The following is an 18,345-nucleotide window of genomic DNA, read 5'->3' as shown; positions in this document are numbered from 1 at the left end:
GTAGTAGTTATTTAAATAAGGCCTAACTATAGTAAATACGGAAGTAGGCCTATATACTATATTTACTATAGTAAAAAAAGAAAAAAATTACTATAGTAAGATTTGAAAACATTATAGTAACATCTATGTTTTCAACTACATTTTACTAGCAAAGTAGGCTATACTAAAGCATTTTTCATGGGTTATTGTAAAGCAAGTTCATTAAAAATTGAATGTACTTTTGTTGTAAAATCATTGGTTATATTAGATAATCGCTTATTAATTGCTGTATATTACTAAATTTATTACGTAAACTAGACATGCAATGTAATATGCAAATAAATTAGGAAACTTTATTTACAGGAAGTCTATACAGCTGCTGCCACCTGCCGGACTGTGTTGTATCTGCACCAGCACAGTTGGGTAGATGGGTGATTCTCGTGAAATTACTTATGAGGTGAAACATTTCGATAAAAAAGTAAATGCAAAGTAAGAGTATAAAAATAAGAAGCATACAGTTACAAACATCTCTTTATGTACTATTTTGCACATGATTTCAAATGACATCATACAAACTAATTTTGTTGTTTTTTCCACATTTAAGGGGAACATTTTCATTACCGCAACGTGTCCATGACTGGATTTGGGTTCTTGGAAATATTTATAATTAAAAAATCTAAAAAATAAAAAGCTTCAGTGCATGTTATACTATAAACATTTACAGTAAAGAAACATGTGGTATTTGGTAATTATTGGTAAATTTAGAGGCAATAACAAGGAATATAAATGTGTCCAATTTTCTCATCCTCCGCAACAATTTTCAATCATTGTTTAAGCCCTCAAGGAACTAACAGTTTTTTAAAAAATAGTTGGAAGGGACATAATTGACTGTGACACTCAAGATGGCTACCAGGTAAACAGTTCTTATTTTTTCTCTCCAGATAAAAGTTGAAATTTTGTTTGTCATAGTACCTAGACAACTTTTTAGTTCTCATTACCGAAACATGAGTTTGTACATGCATATATTTCATGTAATATCATGTTGCGGTAATGATAATTTTTTATAATGATAATCTAAAAAATGTAATAATTCTATAGGAAATATGTTTAAATCCTCTAAAAATAATGATTATAGTAAGTTCAGACCTTAATCTTATAGGCCTATGTGCAAAAATAAATAAATAAATGGCTTCAAGGTTTTTTTTTTAAAAAAATCTGATGCTGGACACCTTCTAAATCTGGATTTCGTGAGAATCCCCCACATGTTCAAATTAAAATTAATTATGAGATCAATTCAGGGATGTTCCTCGGTAAGGCAAACACAAATAACATGAAAGGTTATGATTTAAAATCTCATAACCAATCAATCAGTACAGTTATACATATAGAAAATACAAACAAATCAATTAATAAATGGAAACATCATCAAATGTATAGTGCATGTTTTCTTTCATAAATTTCACAAACACCTAACGAGGGCAATGTTCAATAGTCACTTCATTGTATGTGACAGTCATATTAATTTAGTAATACGATCGATCAGCCTTGGAGGCCTCTCTAACCTCTGTCCAATGTTTTTCCTTGATCTTTTTCTTCCTCTTTTTCTCTGCCATCACGATGGCCGCCACAACCGTGATAAACACGGTGATGGTGATGACAAGGACGGTCACCATTTCAGCGACACACAGCTCAGTATCGAAACCCATGGAGTAACCGTGTATCTCATCCAAATTGGAGCAGTTGAGGCTGTCGTAGTCGTCTAGGAACAACCTCTTGACGTTACAAAGCTTTCGAAACACTCTCTGAAGATCACAGTCGCACTTCCACGGGTTTCCTTGAAGCATTATGTGGGTGCTGTACGTATTGAGACTCAAGAAGGTCTTGAACTGAATGGACGAGAGGTTATTGTTGGTGAGATCCAGTAAGGCAAGACTGGTCAAGGGTGAAAGAACCCCAACGTCCAGCGCGTGGATCTGGTTGTGTCGTAAATTTAAAACTTCGAGGTTGCGAAGCATGGAGAAGATCCCGTTGTTGAGAACCGTGATGTTGTTCCAGTCCAGTTGTATCTGGCGTAGGGTACTCGTGGAGCCGAACGCTCTCATCTTGATGGTTTTGATGGCGTTATGGCTCAGGTTGAGTTTGTGTAATGAGTCCAAGTGGACGAAGCAATCGCTTTCCATAACGCTTAACTTGTTTTCGGCCAGCGACAGCTCTCGAAGGGACCCGAGTCCCAACGAGAAACCTCCGCTCAGCGATGAGATTCGGTTTCTGCTCAGGTCCAGTCTCTGCAGATTTTCTAGGAAGAGGAAGGCCCCATCGGCCAGTGCGCTAATGGAGTTGCCGTTCAGAAGAAGGACGCGAAGTCTTCGTGTGGTCTGGAAAGCTCGGGGTCGGATGGCACTTAGGTGGTTGAAGGACAAGTCAAGTTGTTCGGTAGAGGGTGGAACAGAGACGGGCAGGTGCGTGAAATTGCTGCTGGTGCAGTTGGCGGCTTTGATCTCCACATGATAGAGGCAGTCGGATGTAAAGTTGTGGCTGGTGGACCTCGACTGGACTTCAAGAACAAAGGGAAGAACCAACAGCAGATGCATTCTGGAGCTTCGGGAAAATGAAATAAATATTAATTCAATGTGACTTTTTTTGCTTAAGTAAATTCAACTTTACTTTTATAATTTATAGCAACTCACTAGGCAAGAAAGTTTAAAAGGGACACATTATGAAAATCTGACTTTTTTGTTTAAGTGCTAAAATTGGGTCCCCAGTGCTTCTATCAACCTAGAAAATGTAAAAAATAACAACCCAGTAACTTAGTTTTGGTTAAATTAAACAAACCATTCTCTGCAAGCATGTGAAAAAGTAGGTCATTAAAATTGGGCTCCCCTTGTGATGTCAGAAGGGGATAATACCGCTCCTTAATCTGGACTATCCAACCGCAGCACTGGCATTTGCATGTTAAAGTACACACCCAAAATGGCACATTTTTGCTCACACCTACAAAGCGGCAATTTTTACATGTTATAATAAATAAGTCGTGATTAATCACATAGTTTAATCGCATTCAAAATAAAAACGAGATAACTCCGTTTTTAACATTTTTGTCAAAACATGTTTATTATTATGTTATTATGTAAATATTTCTGAGAAATTAAAAAAAATGTAAATGTTTCTTAAATACATATATATATATATATATATATATATATATATATATATATATATATATATATATATATATATATATATATATATATATATATATATATATATATATATATATATATATATATATATATATATATATATATATATATATATATATATATATATATATATATATAATATATATTTAGATTTTGTTATTATTATATTATATTATATTATAATATAATTGCATACAAAATAAAAGTGATTTTGTGCATAATATATCTGTGCGTACTGTGTGTAATTATTATGTATAGAGTATCAGAAATAAAGATACAAAAGTTGTCACTGGGACAGTACCCTTTCAAAAAGGTACACATTTGTCCCCAAAAAGTGCATATCAGTACTTCAAAGGTACATATTGGCAGTTCAAAGATACATATTTGTACCTAAATGGTACATATTAGGACCTTTTTTAAAGGATACTGCCACAGTGACAGCTTCGTACCTTTATTTTTGACATTAACCACAAACACATACATATATTCATTTCAGAATTTTTGTATTTATATATCAATTTTTTTCATGTATATATAGTATAGAATATTAAATATAATAAAATAATAAAAATATAAATAAATAAATATATATACACATGTAAATGATTCTTAAATACATACATGAATGTGTGTGTATTTATACAGCACACACTCATATATTATGCAAAAAAATCACTTTTATTTTGTATGCGATTAATCACAATTAATATTTTGACAGACAAATAAAAATGTTCTTAATCAATATTTGCTATATTACTTTTATATTATATATTACTTGCAATATTACTTCTTTTAAGGGTCATTTCCATGTAGGATGGAAAGACATGTCTAGTTTAATGTGCATATAATAATAACATATTATTAGATTATAATCTATGAGGACAACAATGTTTGCCTACACAATGCGTTTAATTTTCCACCATTTTTCTCTATTTGTATTCTTTATTTTTCAAGTAAAGCTGCTTTGAAGCAATGCAACATTGTAATAAAGTGCTGTATAAATGAATGTGACTTGTCTTGACATGGTTCATTATCAATACTGAGTGTATATAAAGCCGTCCTATCTTTTAAATTTATTTCTATAACGCTTTTTACAATTTTGCATGGTTGCAAAGCAGCTTTACAAATACATTGCAAAACAAACAGAGATCTAGTAATAATAATGTATAAAAATAATATGGAAATATGCTAAAAAAATCCAGATATAGTCAAAACGTGGCTCTTACCTGTGTTAATGCGAGCAGGTCTGCTGTGTTTCTGTCTGTCGTTTGCAGAGCTGCCACAGGTGGTGAATGTATCTCTGTGTTGACATGACACTGTGTTTATGTGTATAAAGCAGGAGGGAAGATCTATTATAAAGAGGCAGCTGTTGGCATAGAGGACAAAAGACAAAGAGGAAAGCGATAAATATTTCACAGCGACATGCGGAGGTGGGTTGGTGGCTTTAGATCAGTTTGATCCAAATCTGTCCAGAAGAGCACACTTAAAAACTTTACATTTGACGAGTCACAAAAAAAGGTTTTGGACATCTCAGGTTTAGAAAGTAAACATGAATAATCTCACAATCTTTCTCAGGATTGTTAAAAATGGTCAGTTTCTGCATGCATACATCACTGTGATCATTACGTCCACCCTGTATACATGCATATGACAGATTAAGACAAAGAGGAAAGGTTAAAACCAGCTTATCCTTGTACGCTTGAGATATTACAGGAGGAATAAAGGAAAATCATGTTGAGGATTCTTACTCCGCATGTAACATTGTTACAGTGCAATATCAGATCATTGTAATAGTTCGTGGACTCGGATTGGTCTGTGGATTTCTAGAGAAAAATGTTCTCCCATGACATGATCCTTATTTCGGTAAATGAATAAAGGACAAAAGATGTGTTTAAATAGTTATTATTTATTCAGGTTTTACGTTCAATCATGGGTTGAACTGACCTAATTTGCTTTCCTCATTTTGTTAGATCACCCGAGTCCCCCAGATCATATAACTTTACAGCTATCAGCTATCGACCGGTTGGGTTTCATTCAGGATCTCTGAAATAAAATACAGCTTTGACCTATACATAAAGTTTCAGATGCATGCATTGGTTGTTCTTTAAGATTATAAAAAAATACAAATATCTTACGTTGTATGATAGATACTTTAGGTAGATAGATAGATACTTACAGGTGAAGAAGTGCAGAATTCCTATGACAGTATTTATCATCTCTAATATAAAGTGAATGGTGCCCAAGTGATTTGTGTCTGTCTGTCTGGATTATTACACGCTTATATGAGTATAAGTGTAGTAGGGTGATGTGTATGTAAGAGATAGTGTAAAGAGTCAAGATTGTAATCCCTGGCCTGGATTCACTTGATCACATGATGGTTTCTGGAATACCAACCACACATTGTGTCAATGACGTGACATAAATTATTTTTTGTCCTTATGGTTTAATTAAATGTAAAAGGGTTAAAATTTCAAAATAAAAATGGCAGATTACTTCCATACATTCTCTTTTTTGAGGTCCGAGTATAACATTTATGGTTTTATTTCAATTTGAAAGAATATTTGGGGGATAATTGCAAAAATGTCAATGTGGTGTAACCGGTTTGTGTCAATTGGTGTAACTAATATTTTTTAAAATGAAAATATATTCATAAAAAATGTGGAATAAAATATAATCATCTAGTTTAATGTATAATAATATGATTTTTTGAGGTCCAAGTCTAAAATTTCTGGTTTTATTTTAATTTGAAAGAATATTTCGGGGATAATTGCAAAAAGGTCATGTGGTGTAACCGGTCTGTGTCTGTGTCAAATGGTGTATCTAATATTTTTTTAAATGAAAATATAAATGTATTCATAAAAAATGTGGAATAAAATATAATCATCTAGTTTAGTGTATGATAATATGATTTTTTGAGGTCCAAGTATAAAATTTCTGGTTTTATTTCAATTTGAAAGAATATTTGGGGAATAATTGCAAAAATGTCATGTGGTGTAACCGGTCTGTGTCAAATGGTGTAACTAATTTTTTTTTTAAATGAAAATATAAATATACATATAAATAAAAATGTGGAATAAAATATAATACTCTAGTTTAATGTATAATTATATGATTTTTTGAGGTCCAAGTTTAAAATTTCTGGTTTTATTTCAATTTGAAAGAATATTTGGGAAATAATTGCAAAAATGTCATGTGGTGTAACCGGTCTGTGTCAAATGGTGTAACTCATATTTTGTTTAATGAAAATATAAATGTGTTCATTAAAAAATGTGGAATTAAATATAATCATCTAGTTTAGTGTATAATATGATTTTTTGAGGTCCAAGTCTAAAATTTCTGGTTTTCTTTCATTTTAAAAGAATATTTAAAAGAGCTGTTTTCAGCATATGTCCGGACAAATATTACATAATAAAATGTGATATTTACATTTTTTAATTATTATGTCGTTTAAATACCATCTAGGTGGATAAAATATTTAATATTTTTCCTTCTTTGGCGCATTTGGCGGTTACACCATTTGATATATTCACGTCCATATATAGTCTAACTTTCATGGTGCAAATGTATTTTTTATTGCTTAAAATCAACATAAATACACTATGTGCATTGAAATAAACCTGATGCGTGCTTTTAAAACAAGTTTTTTATATATATTTCTCATCTTGCCAAATCCTTTTTGTTACTGACCCAAAAACCACCTTCTTCATATCAAAGGAAACACATCCTGACCAGATAAACATACTGCATTATAGCATACTTTTCTATTTACCATAGTAAAATTCCTAGATACTGCAGTGATTTTGATTTTTACCATACTGTAGTAAATAGTAAAGTACAGTATACTATAGTGTTTACTACAGTTCTTCAAAGTTAATACTACAGAATATTAACTTTAAGTGAATACTAAACAAAATATTAACAAAATAAGTATAGTTGTTACCGTAATGTACTGCATTTAACAAAGGTTTACTATAGTAAATACTAAAGTACTCTACAATAGCTTTATGTAGACCATCGCACGTGTCAAATTCACCTTTTTTCACACAACAGATCTTGCATTAGCAGATTTTTGCATTTTGGCAGTGCAGTTCATACTCTGACCAGCAGAGGTCGGCAGAGATCAACATTTAAACAAACACATTGGAAAGATACAAGGTGGCAGGTCCTGCCAGCAAGCTGAAGATTGAACCCCTACAGTTTTTTCGGAGAGTGCACGAGGAACCCCCTCTCGAAAAAAGGTGCAAAAAGGTACAAAGGGTGTCACTGGGTTTGAAAAAGTACACTTTTGTACCTAAAAGGTGCATATTGGTATCTCGAAGGTATGCTGTATCGGCACCTATGTGATACATATTAGGACCTTTGTAAAAGATACTGTCCCAGTGTCAACCTTGTATCTTTTATTCGAGTGTAGCTGTCATTTGATTCGCATTATACTGAGTTAACACTTTACTGTAAGCATGTTGTGACGGTAGCATCAGTGATATAACAAAATTTCATACTGGCTCACATCTGCAAGCAATGTTAAAGTTTCTCTAGGGCTTCAGTTGGGCTTACTGTTTCAGGGAGTCTTTGCCTCAGCGTCTTTGATCAATTCAAACACAGAGAAACATCAGAGAGACGTCATAGCCGCACATTTATTGAAAAATCAACAGCAGAAATGTTTTTTTCTAATGCAGTTGTCTTGATCATTTACAATAAGGAAATTAGCGGGCACAGATCTCTGACTGGTGCCAGTTGCTTGGTTCTCCGCAGCTATTTTTCCAACGCCTTTGCGACCTGATATGTTTGTCATCTTTACTGGAAATTTCGGCGCCAATTGTTGGAATTTTGGTGCTTTTGCTTTATTGTTTGTCTCCCACATAAACTTGGCCGTAGACGGGACGATAAAGTAACCTAAAGGAACCTCCTAGCCAAAAAAGTAAGATCAGAGGATGAGGGAAAGAGACATTAATCACGACTAAATAGTTGCTTAGGAATTAAACTCTTACGTATGTGCAAGGAGATTTTCGGGGCCCAATACAGGGGCCTTTCTTCATGGGAACTGTACACTACTGGATGGGTTGAAGAAGCTAAGCTCCTCTTTGAACCCTTCTACAACTTTCCTGTTTTTTTGGAGAAAGTTTCCCCCGGGGAATCCAGCACAGATGACTAAGAAAGGAATCAAGCTCATTTTGAATAAGTGGATGTACACAACGCTGAAACATGGACTAATGGATCTTGACACAAGTATTTGAGCAGTTAACATAAAAGCTTTGTATGCTCAAAAGATATTATTTATAATGAAATAGTGGAAAAATTATTTTATTGGATCCGCGGGCCGGATCCGTCCCTAAGTGGTCTGCTTTCTGGCACTGGCGCACAATTTTATCCTGAAAACAAAAATATATAATACTAAAAAGATTGTATGAACAAAAAAATGTACTCTGGGGACACCAAAGATTTATTTGACATCTTAAGAATGTCTTTAACTCACGCCCCCCCTGCAATTCCCTCACGAACCACCAGGGGTTCGCAAACCATGATCTATTATCATAATAACTTTGCAGCAAGTTGTTAAAATCATTAATATCTTCCAGTGAATGAAATCTTCACCAATATCTCTATAGAGAACAATGTTTGCTTACGTTAAAGACACACAGCTGATAAATCCATGCAGTCGAGTGTTAACATCCTCTCTAGCTCTATCAAAATATGAGCGAGTCCATTGCATTTCTTCCCTTGTTTGTTTCCTTCCGGCACTCCAGAAATAATGATGCTTCACTTGTCTGCTAAATCGAGGTCACTCCGTTATGAAAATAAACAGAGAGCAAATCAAATCTACTACAAAACAAACAAGAGCGGCGTGTTAAAAAAACAAATTTTTCGGGCCAAAAATATCAACCCATTCTCAAATACATTTTGTAGAAAGTTAACCTTTTTGAATTTGAAATATATTTAGTTTTTTGCCTTCATATATTACCGAGCCCCTAAGGCAGTGGTTCTCAAACTTTTTCAGCGTGCGGCCCCCTTTGTGTACGGTGCATTCCTTCGCGGCCCCCCCAAAGAAAATTTTAGACAAAAAACAGTTCTAAAACTTCACATTTTAATTAAACAAAACATTAATTTATACAAAGTAGTGCCGCCTTATTTTTTTTAGGTTTAACTTCACAGAATTCATGATAAATTAACGTATTTTATAAAAATGTCTTAAAACTGGGGCCCCCCACCCCAGTTTGAGAACCACTGCCCTAATGGGACATGGAGCAAAAATTAAATAAAGTTTAGTTTCGCATGCGCACGTGAAACGATCGCGTGCTCACGTGAAACTTTCGCATGTGCACGTGAAACTATGGCAGGCCCACGTGCAGTGTTGGGTGTAACTAGTTACTAAGTAATTACTGTAATTTAATTACTTTTCCCTTGAAAAGTAAAGTAAGGGATTACTCTTATTTTCTTGTAATCTAATTACAGTTACTTCTGATGTAACTAAATACTGTGTATGGACTCTAAAACAATTATGTACTATAATACAATAGTGGATTTAACATGGTTTAAGTTTACAATTCTCACTATTAACTGGTTAATTATTAGCATTAATATTAATGAGATGCTGGCTGTTTATTAATACATAATAGCACATATTAATGCTTGATTCTGCAAAATCTTATTTCCTTAACCCTCCCCATTTCTACCAATACTTAAAATTAACAACTTCTTTAGTATTAATAAGCAGTTGGAGTATATTGAGGCAAAAGTAGTTAATAGTTAGTTAATAGAGAGAACTGGACCCTAAAGTGGGACCAGAATAATTTATGTACTTTAACATATTATTTCTTCGAGCCATTTCAAGCCTATATCCTTGTATCATGTACTAAATATGATTTAGAAAGTAATTAGTAATAAGTAATTAAATACTTTTTGGAGAGAGTAATTTCAAAAGTAATCTAATAACATGATTGAAAATGTAATTAGTAACTAGTAATTAATTACTTATTTTTGAGTAACTTACCCAACACTGCCCACGTGAAACTACCACGTGCAAACGTTTCACGTGCGCGCATGAAAGTTTCACGTGACTAACGTAATAATGAGACTGTAAAAATTTTTTTTTGTAGAACTGTGTATTACTGGCAAACTAGCTGCCAGTAACTTACTGTAGATTGTACATAGATGTTAATTACTGGCAACAGTTTGTTTAAAGTTAAATGAAATATTTTTAGTCTTTATCTTCTACAGTAAGTTACTGCCCACCAGCTGCATAATTACAGCAACATTTTTACAGTGTAGGAGCATCAAAGTTGTATTTTACATTAATGTAAGATTTTAAATATTTTCACCGTTCACAAAAAAATGACTTTAGCTGGGTTTTCACAGACAGGGTCACATTATCAAACGGTAAAAATAGGGAAGATGCATAATATACGCGATCACAATGGCATTGGAATTTGTTAAAAAGGGAAATCATTTATATATAATTTATTCTTGGATATCTAAACACAGTCATTACTGCTAAACTAAAAGAACCAACAATCCAGTTAAACATAACGAAGAACCCACAGAGAAGTCGAAACGGATACCACAGAATTAAAATAGCTGCCAAAAGTCCGGTTGGGTCACACAGGGAACCACAAAAGGTCCTCCACCACGTAGCCTATAGAGAGTCAGGAAAATAAATGTCGACGCGAGGAAATGTTGTTTATGTATGTTCACATTGATCTGGAACCAGCCTAGAGCAAAAACCGAATCTTCTAAGATATGAAGTAAAACTGGTCTCAGGTCAGTGGAGAGGGCACAGATGGTCTTATGGGATATAAACTGTATGAATATTTGATAGAGTCCTGTGAAACGTGGCGGACTGTGATCCGAACTGAAGGCGTTGTGGCACGCGGACGATCTGGAAGCCAATGCTCACTTGATGTACGACACAACATAATCTCAGGAGAGCCCTTAGAAGTCAATGTAGGCTACATTCAGAGGTCACATGATGACCTTTAAATATATAAAAGAGTAACTTAAACGTTAATTGTCGTTAATAAAGTAAATAATTTCCCCAAACGTTTTAAAAGCAAATTTTGCGCAGAATGTCCCGGCTCGCCCTTGAGATCTGCCCTGCTTACACACAATCACACCCATTCGCCCCTGCTGTTGCCCCCTGCTGCGGGAGTGAGGCAATAATGTACCATACAGTACTAGACAAGCCATCAACGAGAGAGAGAGAGAGAGAGAGAGAGAGAGAGAGAGAGAGAGAGAGAGAGAGAGAGAGAGAGAGAGAGAGAGAGAGAGAGAGACTTTCTCTCCACCCTTCACACACCTAAAATTCTCATATTGATCGTCCACCGAACACCTCACATCTCTCTCTACTTCTGTGTCCCCGGGCAGCGGTCTCACTTTGATGGCGGAGATTATGCGCGTGCATGGAGACGTTCATCGACTGAAACCTATTTTCAGCTCCTGGGATCTTCTGGTTGGCACAGATGTGTAGTGTGTTTGTGTGTGCCAAGTAGATTTTATTAGCTGACAAATCCTTACCAGAGAGCCGGTGGATATAAAGTTGATTCCTTTAATTATTACAATATTAAATGATGATATGACGCCTGATCTAATCTACGGCACCAATATAGGGAACCTTAAAGGGACAGTACACCCAAAATAATTTTTTTGTTTAAAGGAATAGTTCAACCAAAAATGAAAATGACCACATGATTTACTCACCCTTAAGGCATCCTCGATGTATATCAATATCTTTTTACAGACAAACGTAATCAGAGTATGTCTGTTCCAAGCTGTTCCAAAAAATGATTTTTGTCTTGTTTTCAGTAAAAATTCTTAAATTAAGATGCTTTTTCTTGATGAGCAAAACAACCCAAGAAAATAAGTAGACCAAAAATAAAAATAAAAATTTAATTTTGTGCATAAAACAAGCAAAAAAAATCTGCCAATGGGGTAAGCAACACTAAATTCAAGAAAAATTCAAGAAAAAATGGCTTACCCCATTGGCAGATTTTTTTGCTTGTTTTATGCACAAAATAACTTACATTTGATATTTTTGGTCTAAAACTAGACTTATTTTAGATATTTTTACTGAAAACAAGACAATTTTTTTCTTGAAAATAATTTCTGCCATGTATAATGGTAGCAAATGGTGCTTCTGATTTGAAGCCCAAAAATGCAATGCAAAAAATTATTTTCAAGAAAAAAAATCTTGGTATTTTTGTCTTTTTTTTCAGCAAAAATATCTAAAAATTCTTAAATTAAGATGCTTTTTCTTGATGACCAAAACAACTAAAGAAAATAAGTCTAGTTTGTAGACAAAAAAATCAAAAGTGATTTTGTGCATAAAACAAGCCAAAAAATCTGCAAATGGGGTAAGCAAATTTTTCTAGAATTTTTCCTGAATTTAGTGTTTAAGAAAAATGTTCAAGATTTTTTGCTTACCCATTTGCAGATTTTTTTGCTTGTTTAATGCACAAACTTACATTTGATAATTTTGGTCTAAAGCCAGATTTGTAGTCGTGCGTAAGTTCTACGCCCTAGCTACGGTTATCCGTAGGCTGTGCGTAGCCTGACGTGCACCTCACAAAAATTTTAACAGCGCGTCAGTTCTATGCGGACTGGAAGCGCTGTGATTGGTCTACCAGAACCCCTCCCGTCAGGTAAAAAAAACAGCGTATTTCCATTTGCAACAAAGAATGGTCAAGTTGAGGAGTGATTTAACTCAAACTGCAAACAAAAGTCAATGTTTATTTACTTCCATCATTGCTGGTCTTCTCAAATCATACACAAGTTGCTGTTTCTTCTTCGTTTGGCGGCGACGAAAGAGTTAAGAAGCGTTATTTTTCAACCCAACGTTAATGCAACTCACTGTTGCATTTTTATGATGACATCATCATAAAATGCAAGTGTATAGTCACTGCATGAGGTTCATGGGGTTGTTGTGAGATTGAAACCTGCAAACTTTCAATTGAACTAAACCCAAACGACTACGCTTCATCAAGCGAATAACATGCTTACAGTTTTAGCAGAATTACGCAAATGGTTCTGAATCAAAACATTAGATCACCGTCTGTTGCATTCAAAGATGACTTAATCTTTAGCAACAGTTGTGTTTAGTTTCTCCGTTGGGTTTCCTAATGGAGAACAATTTACCCACGAGACCTTTTTAACAAAACAAACATCTACAACAGACTCGATTCAGAATAACATCCTGTGCCGAGAACACTACTGTCTGGAGATGTTTGGTCCATGATTTATTTTGTTTGTTAAGTTTTTTATTTAAAACCATTAAAGACTTGTCTCTTTATACGAAACAAACATGAGGAATAGTTATGCACCAAAAACATTTTAGAATCATATTCAATCGTTCAATTCAGTCCAGAACTGAAGTAAATCTGCGCCTGGGAACCTGGTTTGCGGTCTGTGCATTTATTGGGCAGCAAACCTATAAATAGAAGTGTAAGACCGTTAACACGTCGCGAAGCGATGCCAGGCCTGGGAAAGCAATGGCTCTGTAGAAACATCACTTTCTATTCCTATAAATGAACCGCAGGGTGATAATAAACAGTCACAATCACTCCTGCTCTCTGATTTGGGTTGTGTCGGGAGGGTACGTGACAGACAGCCTTGCGTGAGAGTCCAGCCGACAGGAACCAGGAGCCCGCGGGTTCCCGGAGAGGAGATGACTGGACTGATCCACACTCCCAAACACGAGTGGACACCTCAGTCTGGGGTCAGAAAGACAGAGAGAAATAACGGTCCTCACCAAAATACTGCACCAGCTCTATTGTACAACATTTTTCATGATATAAATGACCGCAGTCTTAAAAAATAATAATGCTTTACTTGGCGACAATTGGAAAAGACAAAGATGTTTAAATAGTAAAAATGTAATACTGGGAGGAGCCATAAATCAACTATATAGGCTTTGTGATGTCAAGGTCAGTGATGTCAACCGTAGGTCAATTTTGAAGCCAAAAGTGGGTGGAGCCGGTTTTTGCCATCTTGGCAAATGCATCAACGCGTGGCGTGTCATTACGGATAACCGAAAATGGCAAAATAGGTGGAACGTGGGTGGAGCTGAGCGGCAATCCACCTATCACTCAAGTGGCCACGCCCTTAATTATGCAGAACTTTAAGGCTTTATATAAGTTAAACGAATGAGTTACAAAAACAATTCACAACCTTCACAGTTGTCATGAAGGGTAAATTTAGCTATAGACCAAAATCACGTACCAGGCTATAAACATTATTTTTTGCTGTTAAGTTGGGCATTTTAACATGAGGGTCTATGGGGATTGACTCGCTTTTGGAGCCAGCATCTAGCGGCCAGTCGATGAATTGCAGTTTAAGGGGCCGTTCACATATCGCGTCTTTTGCGCGCTCGATGTTCGTTATTTCAAATGTATGTATCTCATAATGAAAGCGATGCGTTCGTGACATGCAGCGACCTGCTCGTTCTTTTCAGGCGCATCGAGTTTAAAAAAGGTTGCCCCTCGAGTGAAACATATCTGAGCGACCCCTTTAAATCAAAAAGTTTTAGATTATGGGCGCATTTGTATGCTTGTGGAGACCTAAACATATAGCCTACATTTAAAATGTACACACCTTCCCATTTAGGAAACAGACCGAAAATACTTATGACTCATCCTGCATTACATAGATTTTTATCCAATCAGATGCCTTCAAAAATGGAAAGTCCCTCTCCCTTCTGTAACATACTGGCAAGTAGCGATTCAAAGTTAATAGCTACACTGAAAAAAATTATTAATTCAATTTACTAAATTTTTTTAAGTGGTTGCAATCATTTTATTTAAGTTACATTTAAACAAAAAATTTGAAAATAAATAATTAAATAAAAAATGTAGCTTAAATAAATTGATTGTAACAACTTACCTTAAAAAATTGAGTAAATTGAATGAAAAGTTAATAGCTACACTGAAAAAATGATTTATTCAATTTATTCATTTTTTTAAGTGGTTGCAAACATTTTATTGAAGTTACATTTTAACAATAAATAAATTAATTAAAATAAAATAAAAAACTTTTGTTTAAACGTAGCTTAAATAAATTGATTGCAACAACTTACTTTAAAAAATTGAGTAAATTGAATGAAAACCTAATAGCTACACTGGAAAAAATATTTATTCAATTTATTAATTCTTTTAAAGTGGTTGCAATCATTTTATTGAATTTGCATTTAAACAAAAAATTTGAATAAATAAATAAATATTTTTTTTAAAATGTAGCTTAAATAAATTGATTGCAACAACTTACCTTAGAAAAATGAGTATTGAATGAAAAGTTAATAGCACTGAATAAAACGATTTATTCAATTTACTCAATTTTTTAAGTGGTTGCAATCATTTGTTTTGACGTTACATTTAAACAAAAAATGTGAACATTTTTTAAAACTTTTGTTTAAATGTAGCTTAAATAAATTGATTGCAACAACTTACATAACAAAATTAGTAAACTGAATGAAAAGTTAATAGCTACACTGAAAAAAAAAAATTTATTAAATTTACTCAATTTTTTAAAAAGGTTGCAATAATTTTATTTTATTTACATTTTAAAAAAAGTTTGTTTAAATGTAGCTTAAATAAATTGATTGCAACAACTTACCTTAAAAAATGAGTAAATTAAATGAGAAGTTAATAGCTACACTGAAAAAAATATTTATTACATTTACTTTTTAATTTAAATACATTTTTTAAGTGATTGCAATCATTTTATTTAAGTTACATTTAAACAATTTTTTTTTTTAGAAAAATAAATAAATAAATAAAAAACTTTTGTTTAAATGTAGCTTAAATAAATCAATTGCAACAACTTACCTTACAAAAATCGAGTAAATTGAATGAAAAGTTAATAGCTACTCTGAAAAAATTGTTTATTCAGTTTACTAAATTTTTTTAAGTGGTTGCAATCATTTTATTTAAGTTCCATTTAAACAAAAAAACAAAAAAAAAAACTTAAATGTAGCTTAAATAAATTTATTGCAGCCACTCACCTTAAAAATTTAGTAAATTGAATGAATATTTTTGTCAGTGTATAAAATAAGCATATTGGCCTTTTTACATTTTTTTAAAGCTCAGTATAGTAGCAGCCTGTGTTAGCAGTGCAAGGGTCATGGGTTCAAACCCGAACACACATACTGATAAAGATGTATACCTGTATGATGCTTTGCAATAACATACACTAGTATGCCTTCGGTATTGAAAAAGTATATATTACAGAATAGACACAAAATCACGTATAAAAATCGCAGTAACTTCGTTGAAAGCATTCAAGCATGATCAAAGAGCTTGCTCTTAATATGATTTCAATAATAACATCACTTACAACCGCTTTATGCGCACATGAGAAAACAGTTTGTAGCATCTGAGGATAGTTGAATGTTTTATGAGACAGAAGACCGTTTGTCTGATATTTATAAGAAAAAAAGATGACTGGAAAATTCCTGGATTTTATTTGCCTTGCATGAAGAAACATAACCAAGAACTCCACAAACCCTGCTGGGAAATCCAGCTAAAACCAATTAAGGAGGATGATGGTTTTACGTGCTCCTGGCTTGTCGTTAGCTAATTTATGCTTATCCAGATGGTACTTTGTATTTCACATACAATAAAAAACAATAACATGACGGTATGTAACTGTATTTCTATACAAGCAGGTGATCCTATTCGCAGAATGATTAATTCAGCCAGTAAGCACATTAATAATACATGGCATTAGTGAAATGTCTGAATGATGAATATTTTAAGACATTTCAGCCACATGGACAGAAACAGACTTTCATTGGCTGCTTTGAGCACATAATAGTTTATACGCTTGCAGTGCATTCTGGGAGGAATTTTAGTGATATGTGGATGTTTTCTGTGTCACAATCTCTCTCATGTTGTGTATATTTTCACCTGTCTGGCTCGGTCTATAGGGATCTCTGTTTTGTCTGCCTCTGTTGCTAGGGTGGGACTGAAGAGAGATGTTGTGCACCTCATGTGTTACTGGTCCTGTCACAAGTGAGCAAAAATCATAGAGACACGATAGAGAGAGAGAGAGAGAGAGAGAGAGAGAGAGAGAGAGAGAGAGAGAGAGAGAGACCCAGTGTTGGGTCAACCCAGCAGATTAAATGATCTCTTTTCAACCCAACGCTGGGTAATGCTGGGTTATTTTCGACCAAGCGATTGGTTAAAAATAGACGAACCTAACCCATTGTACCAATTTTTTAACACATTGTTGGGTCAAATATATACATTTACTGGGTTAATTTAACCCAACAGATGGGTTTGTCCCTTTTTGACCCAACGCTGGGCTGAAAATAACATCCATGCCACTCCTCAATGTTTGTTTGGGTTTTTTACACTGTGGCAGGTGTGAAAAGGGGACATTCGGCTTGGACCAATCGATACAGGGGTAAAGTGCTGAGAAGGAATGTTTGGAAACAAGTTAGCGGCGCTCGCGTGAGACGAATGCATTTACACCAGGCTGAGTCTCCATAGATGACTATGACCTGTGAAGTTTAAACTATATGATGCACAGTTTCATAATTTTTTGATCGACTATACTTACTTTAGTTGTGGGCAACGATTAATCGCAATTAATCGCATACAAAATAATGTTTTATTATATAATAATGAGTTTTTGCATAATATATGAGTGTGTGCTCTGTGTAATTACTATGTATATATAAATACACACACATTCATTCATGTTTAAAAAAAACATTAACGTTTGTATATATATTTATGGATATTTTAATATATTCTATTTAAATTAAAAACATTCATATATAAATAAAATATTCTGAAATGTATTGTGTTTATATATATATATATATATATATATATATATATATATATATATATATATATATATATATATATATATATATAAGCAAAAACTCTTATTTTGTATGCGATTAATCACGATTAATCGACAATTTTTTATTTACTTTTATTTACTTGTTATTTTTATTTGTTTCTGTAAACAAATGGAGATGATGCGACGCTGGCTGAACTGATGCTTGTAGGTAACTATGACAACATGGCAAATGTAGTACGTCTGGATTTCATTTATATTATATAGTACATACTTTTTGAGCATGTTAGTCAAAACCCGTCAGTACGATTTGGGATGCAGCCAAAGAAAACAAAAAACAAATGCGCAAAAATGAACTTGAGAGAAACACTAG

At 33.8% G+C, this 18,345-nt stretch overlaps 1 protein-coding gene across 2 annotated transcripts; it reads right to left on the bottom strand.

The window, feature by feature from the left end:
* Nucleotides 1-221: 221 nt before the first annotated feature.
* LOC129453830 (uncharacterized) lies at nucleotides 222-5,607 on the bottom strand. Of its 2 annotated transcripts, XM_073861337.1 has the most exons (3): nucleotides 5,124-5,607; nucleotides 4,406-4,545; nucleotides 222-2,577 (listed from the first exon to the last, which is right to left on the bottom strand). In XM_073861337.1, exon 3 carries the CDS (start codon nucleotides 2,568-2,570, stop codon nucleotides 1,503-1,505), a length of 1,068 nt encoding a protein of 355 aa, XP_073717438.1. In that variant the 5' UTR covers nucleotides 2,571-2,577; nucleotides 4,406-4,545; nucleotides 5,124-5,607; the 3' UTR covers nucleotides 222-1,502. The 2 variants fall into 2 exon arrangements, with proteins under 2 accessions (XP_073717438.1, XP_055074187.2); XM_055218212.2 differs by lacking the exon at nucleotides 5,124-5,607 and having other exon boundaries at nucleotides 4,406-4,873.
* Between the last annotated feature and the right edge of the window lie 12,738 nt (nucleotides 5,608-18,345).

Source organism: Misgurnus anguillicaudatus, chromosome 23 (genome assembly GCF_027580225.2).
Source record: "Misgurnus anguillicaudatus chromosome 23, ASM2758022v2, whole genome shotgun sequence".
NCBI classification, from domain to species: Eukaryota; Metazoa; Chordata; class Actinopteri; order Cypriniformes; family Cobitidae; genus Misgurnus; species Misgurnus anguillicaudatus.
This window is presented reverse-complemented; position numbering and strand designations above follow the sequence as displayed.

Coding starts and splice junctions, on each gene's coding strand:
- LOC129453830 (XM_073861337.1), bottom strand. CDS start 2,570: ATGCATCTGCTGTTGGTTCTTCCCTTTGTTCTTGAAGTCCAGTCGAGG.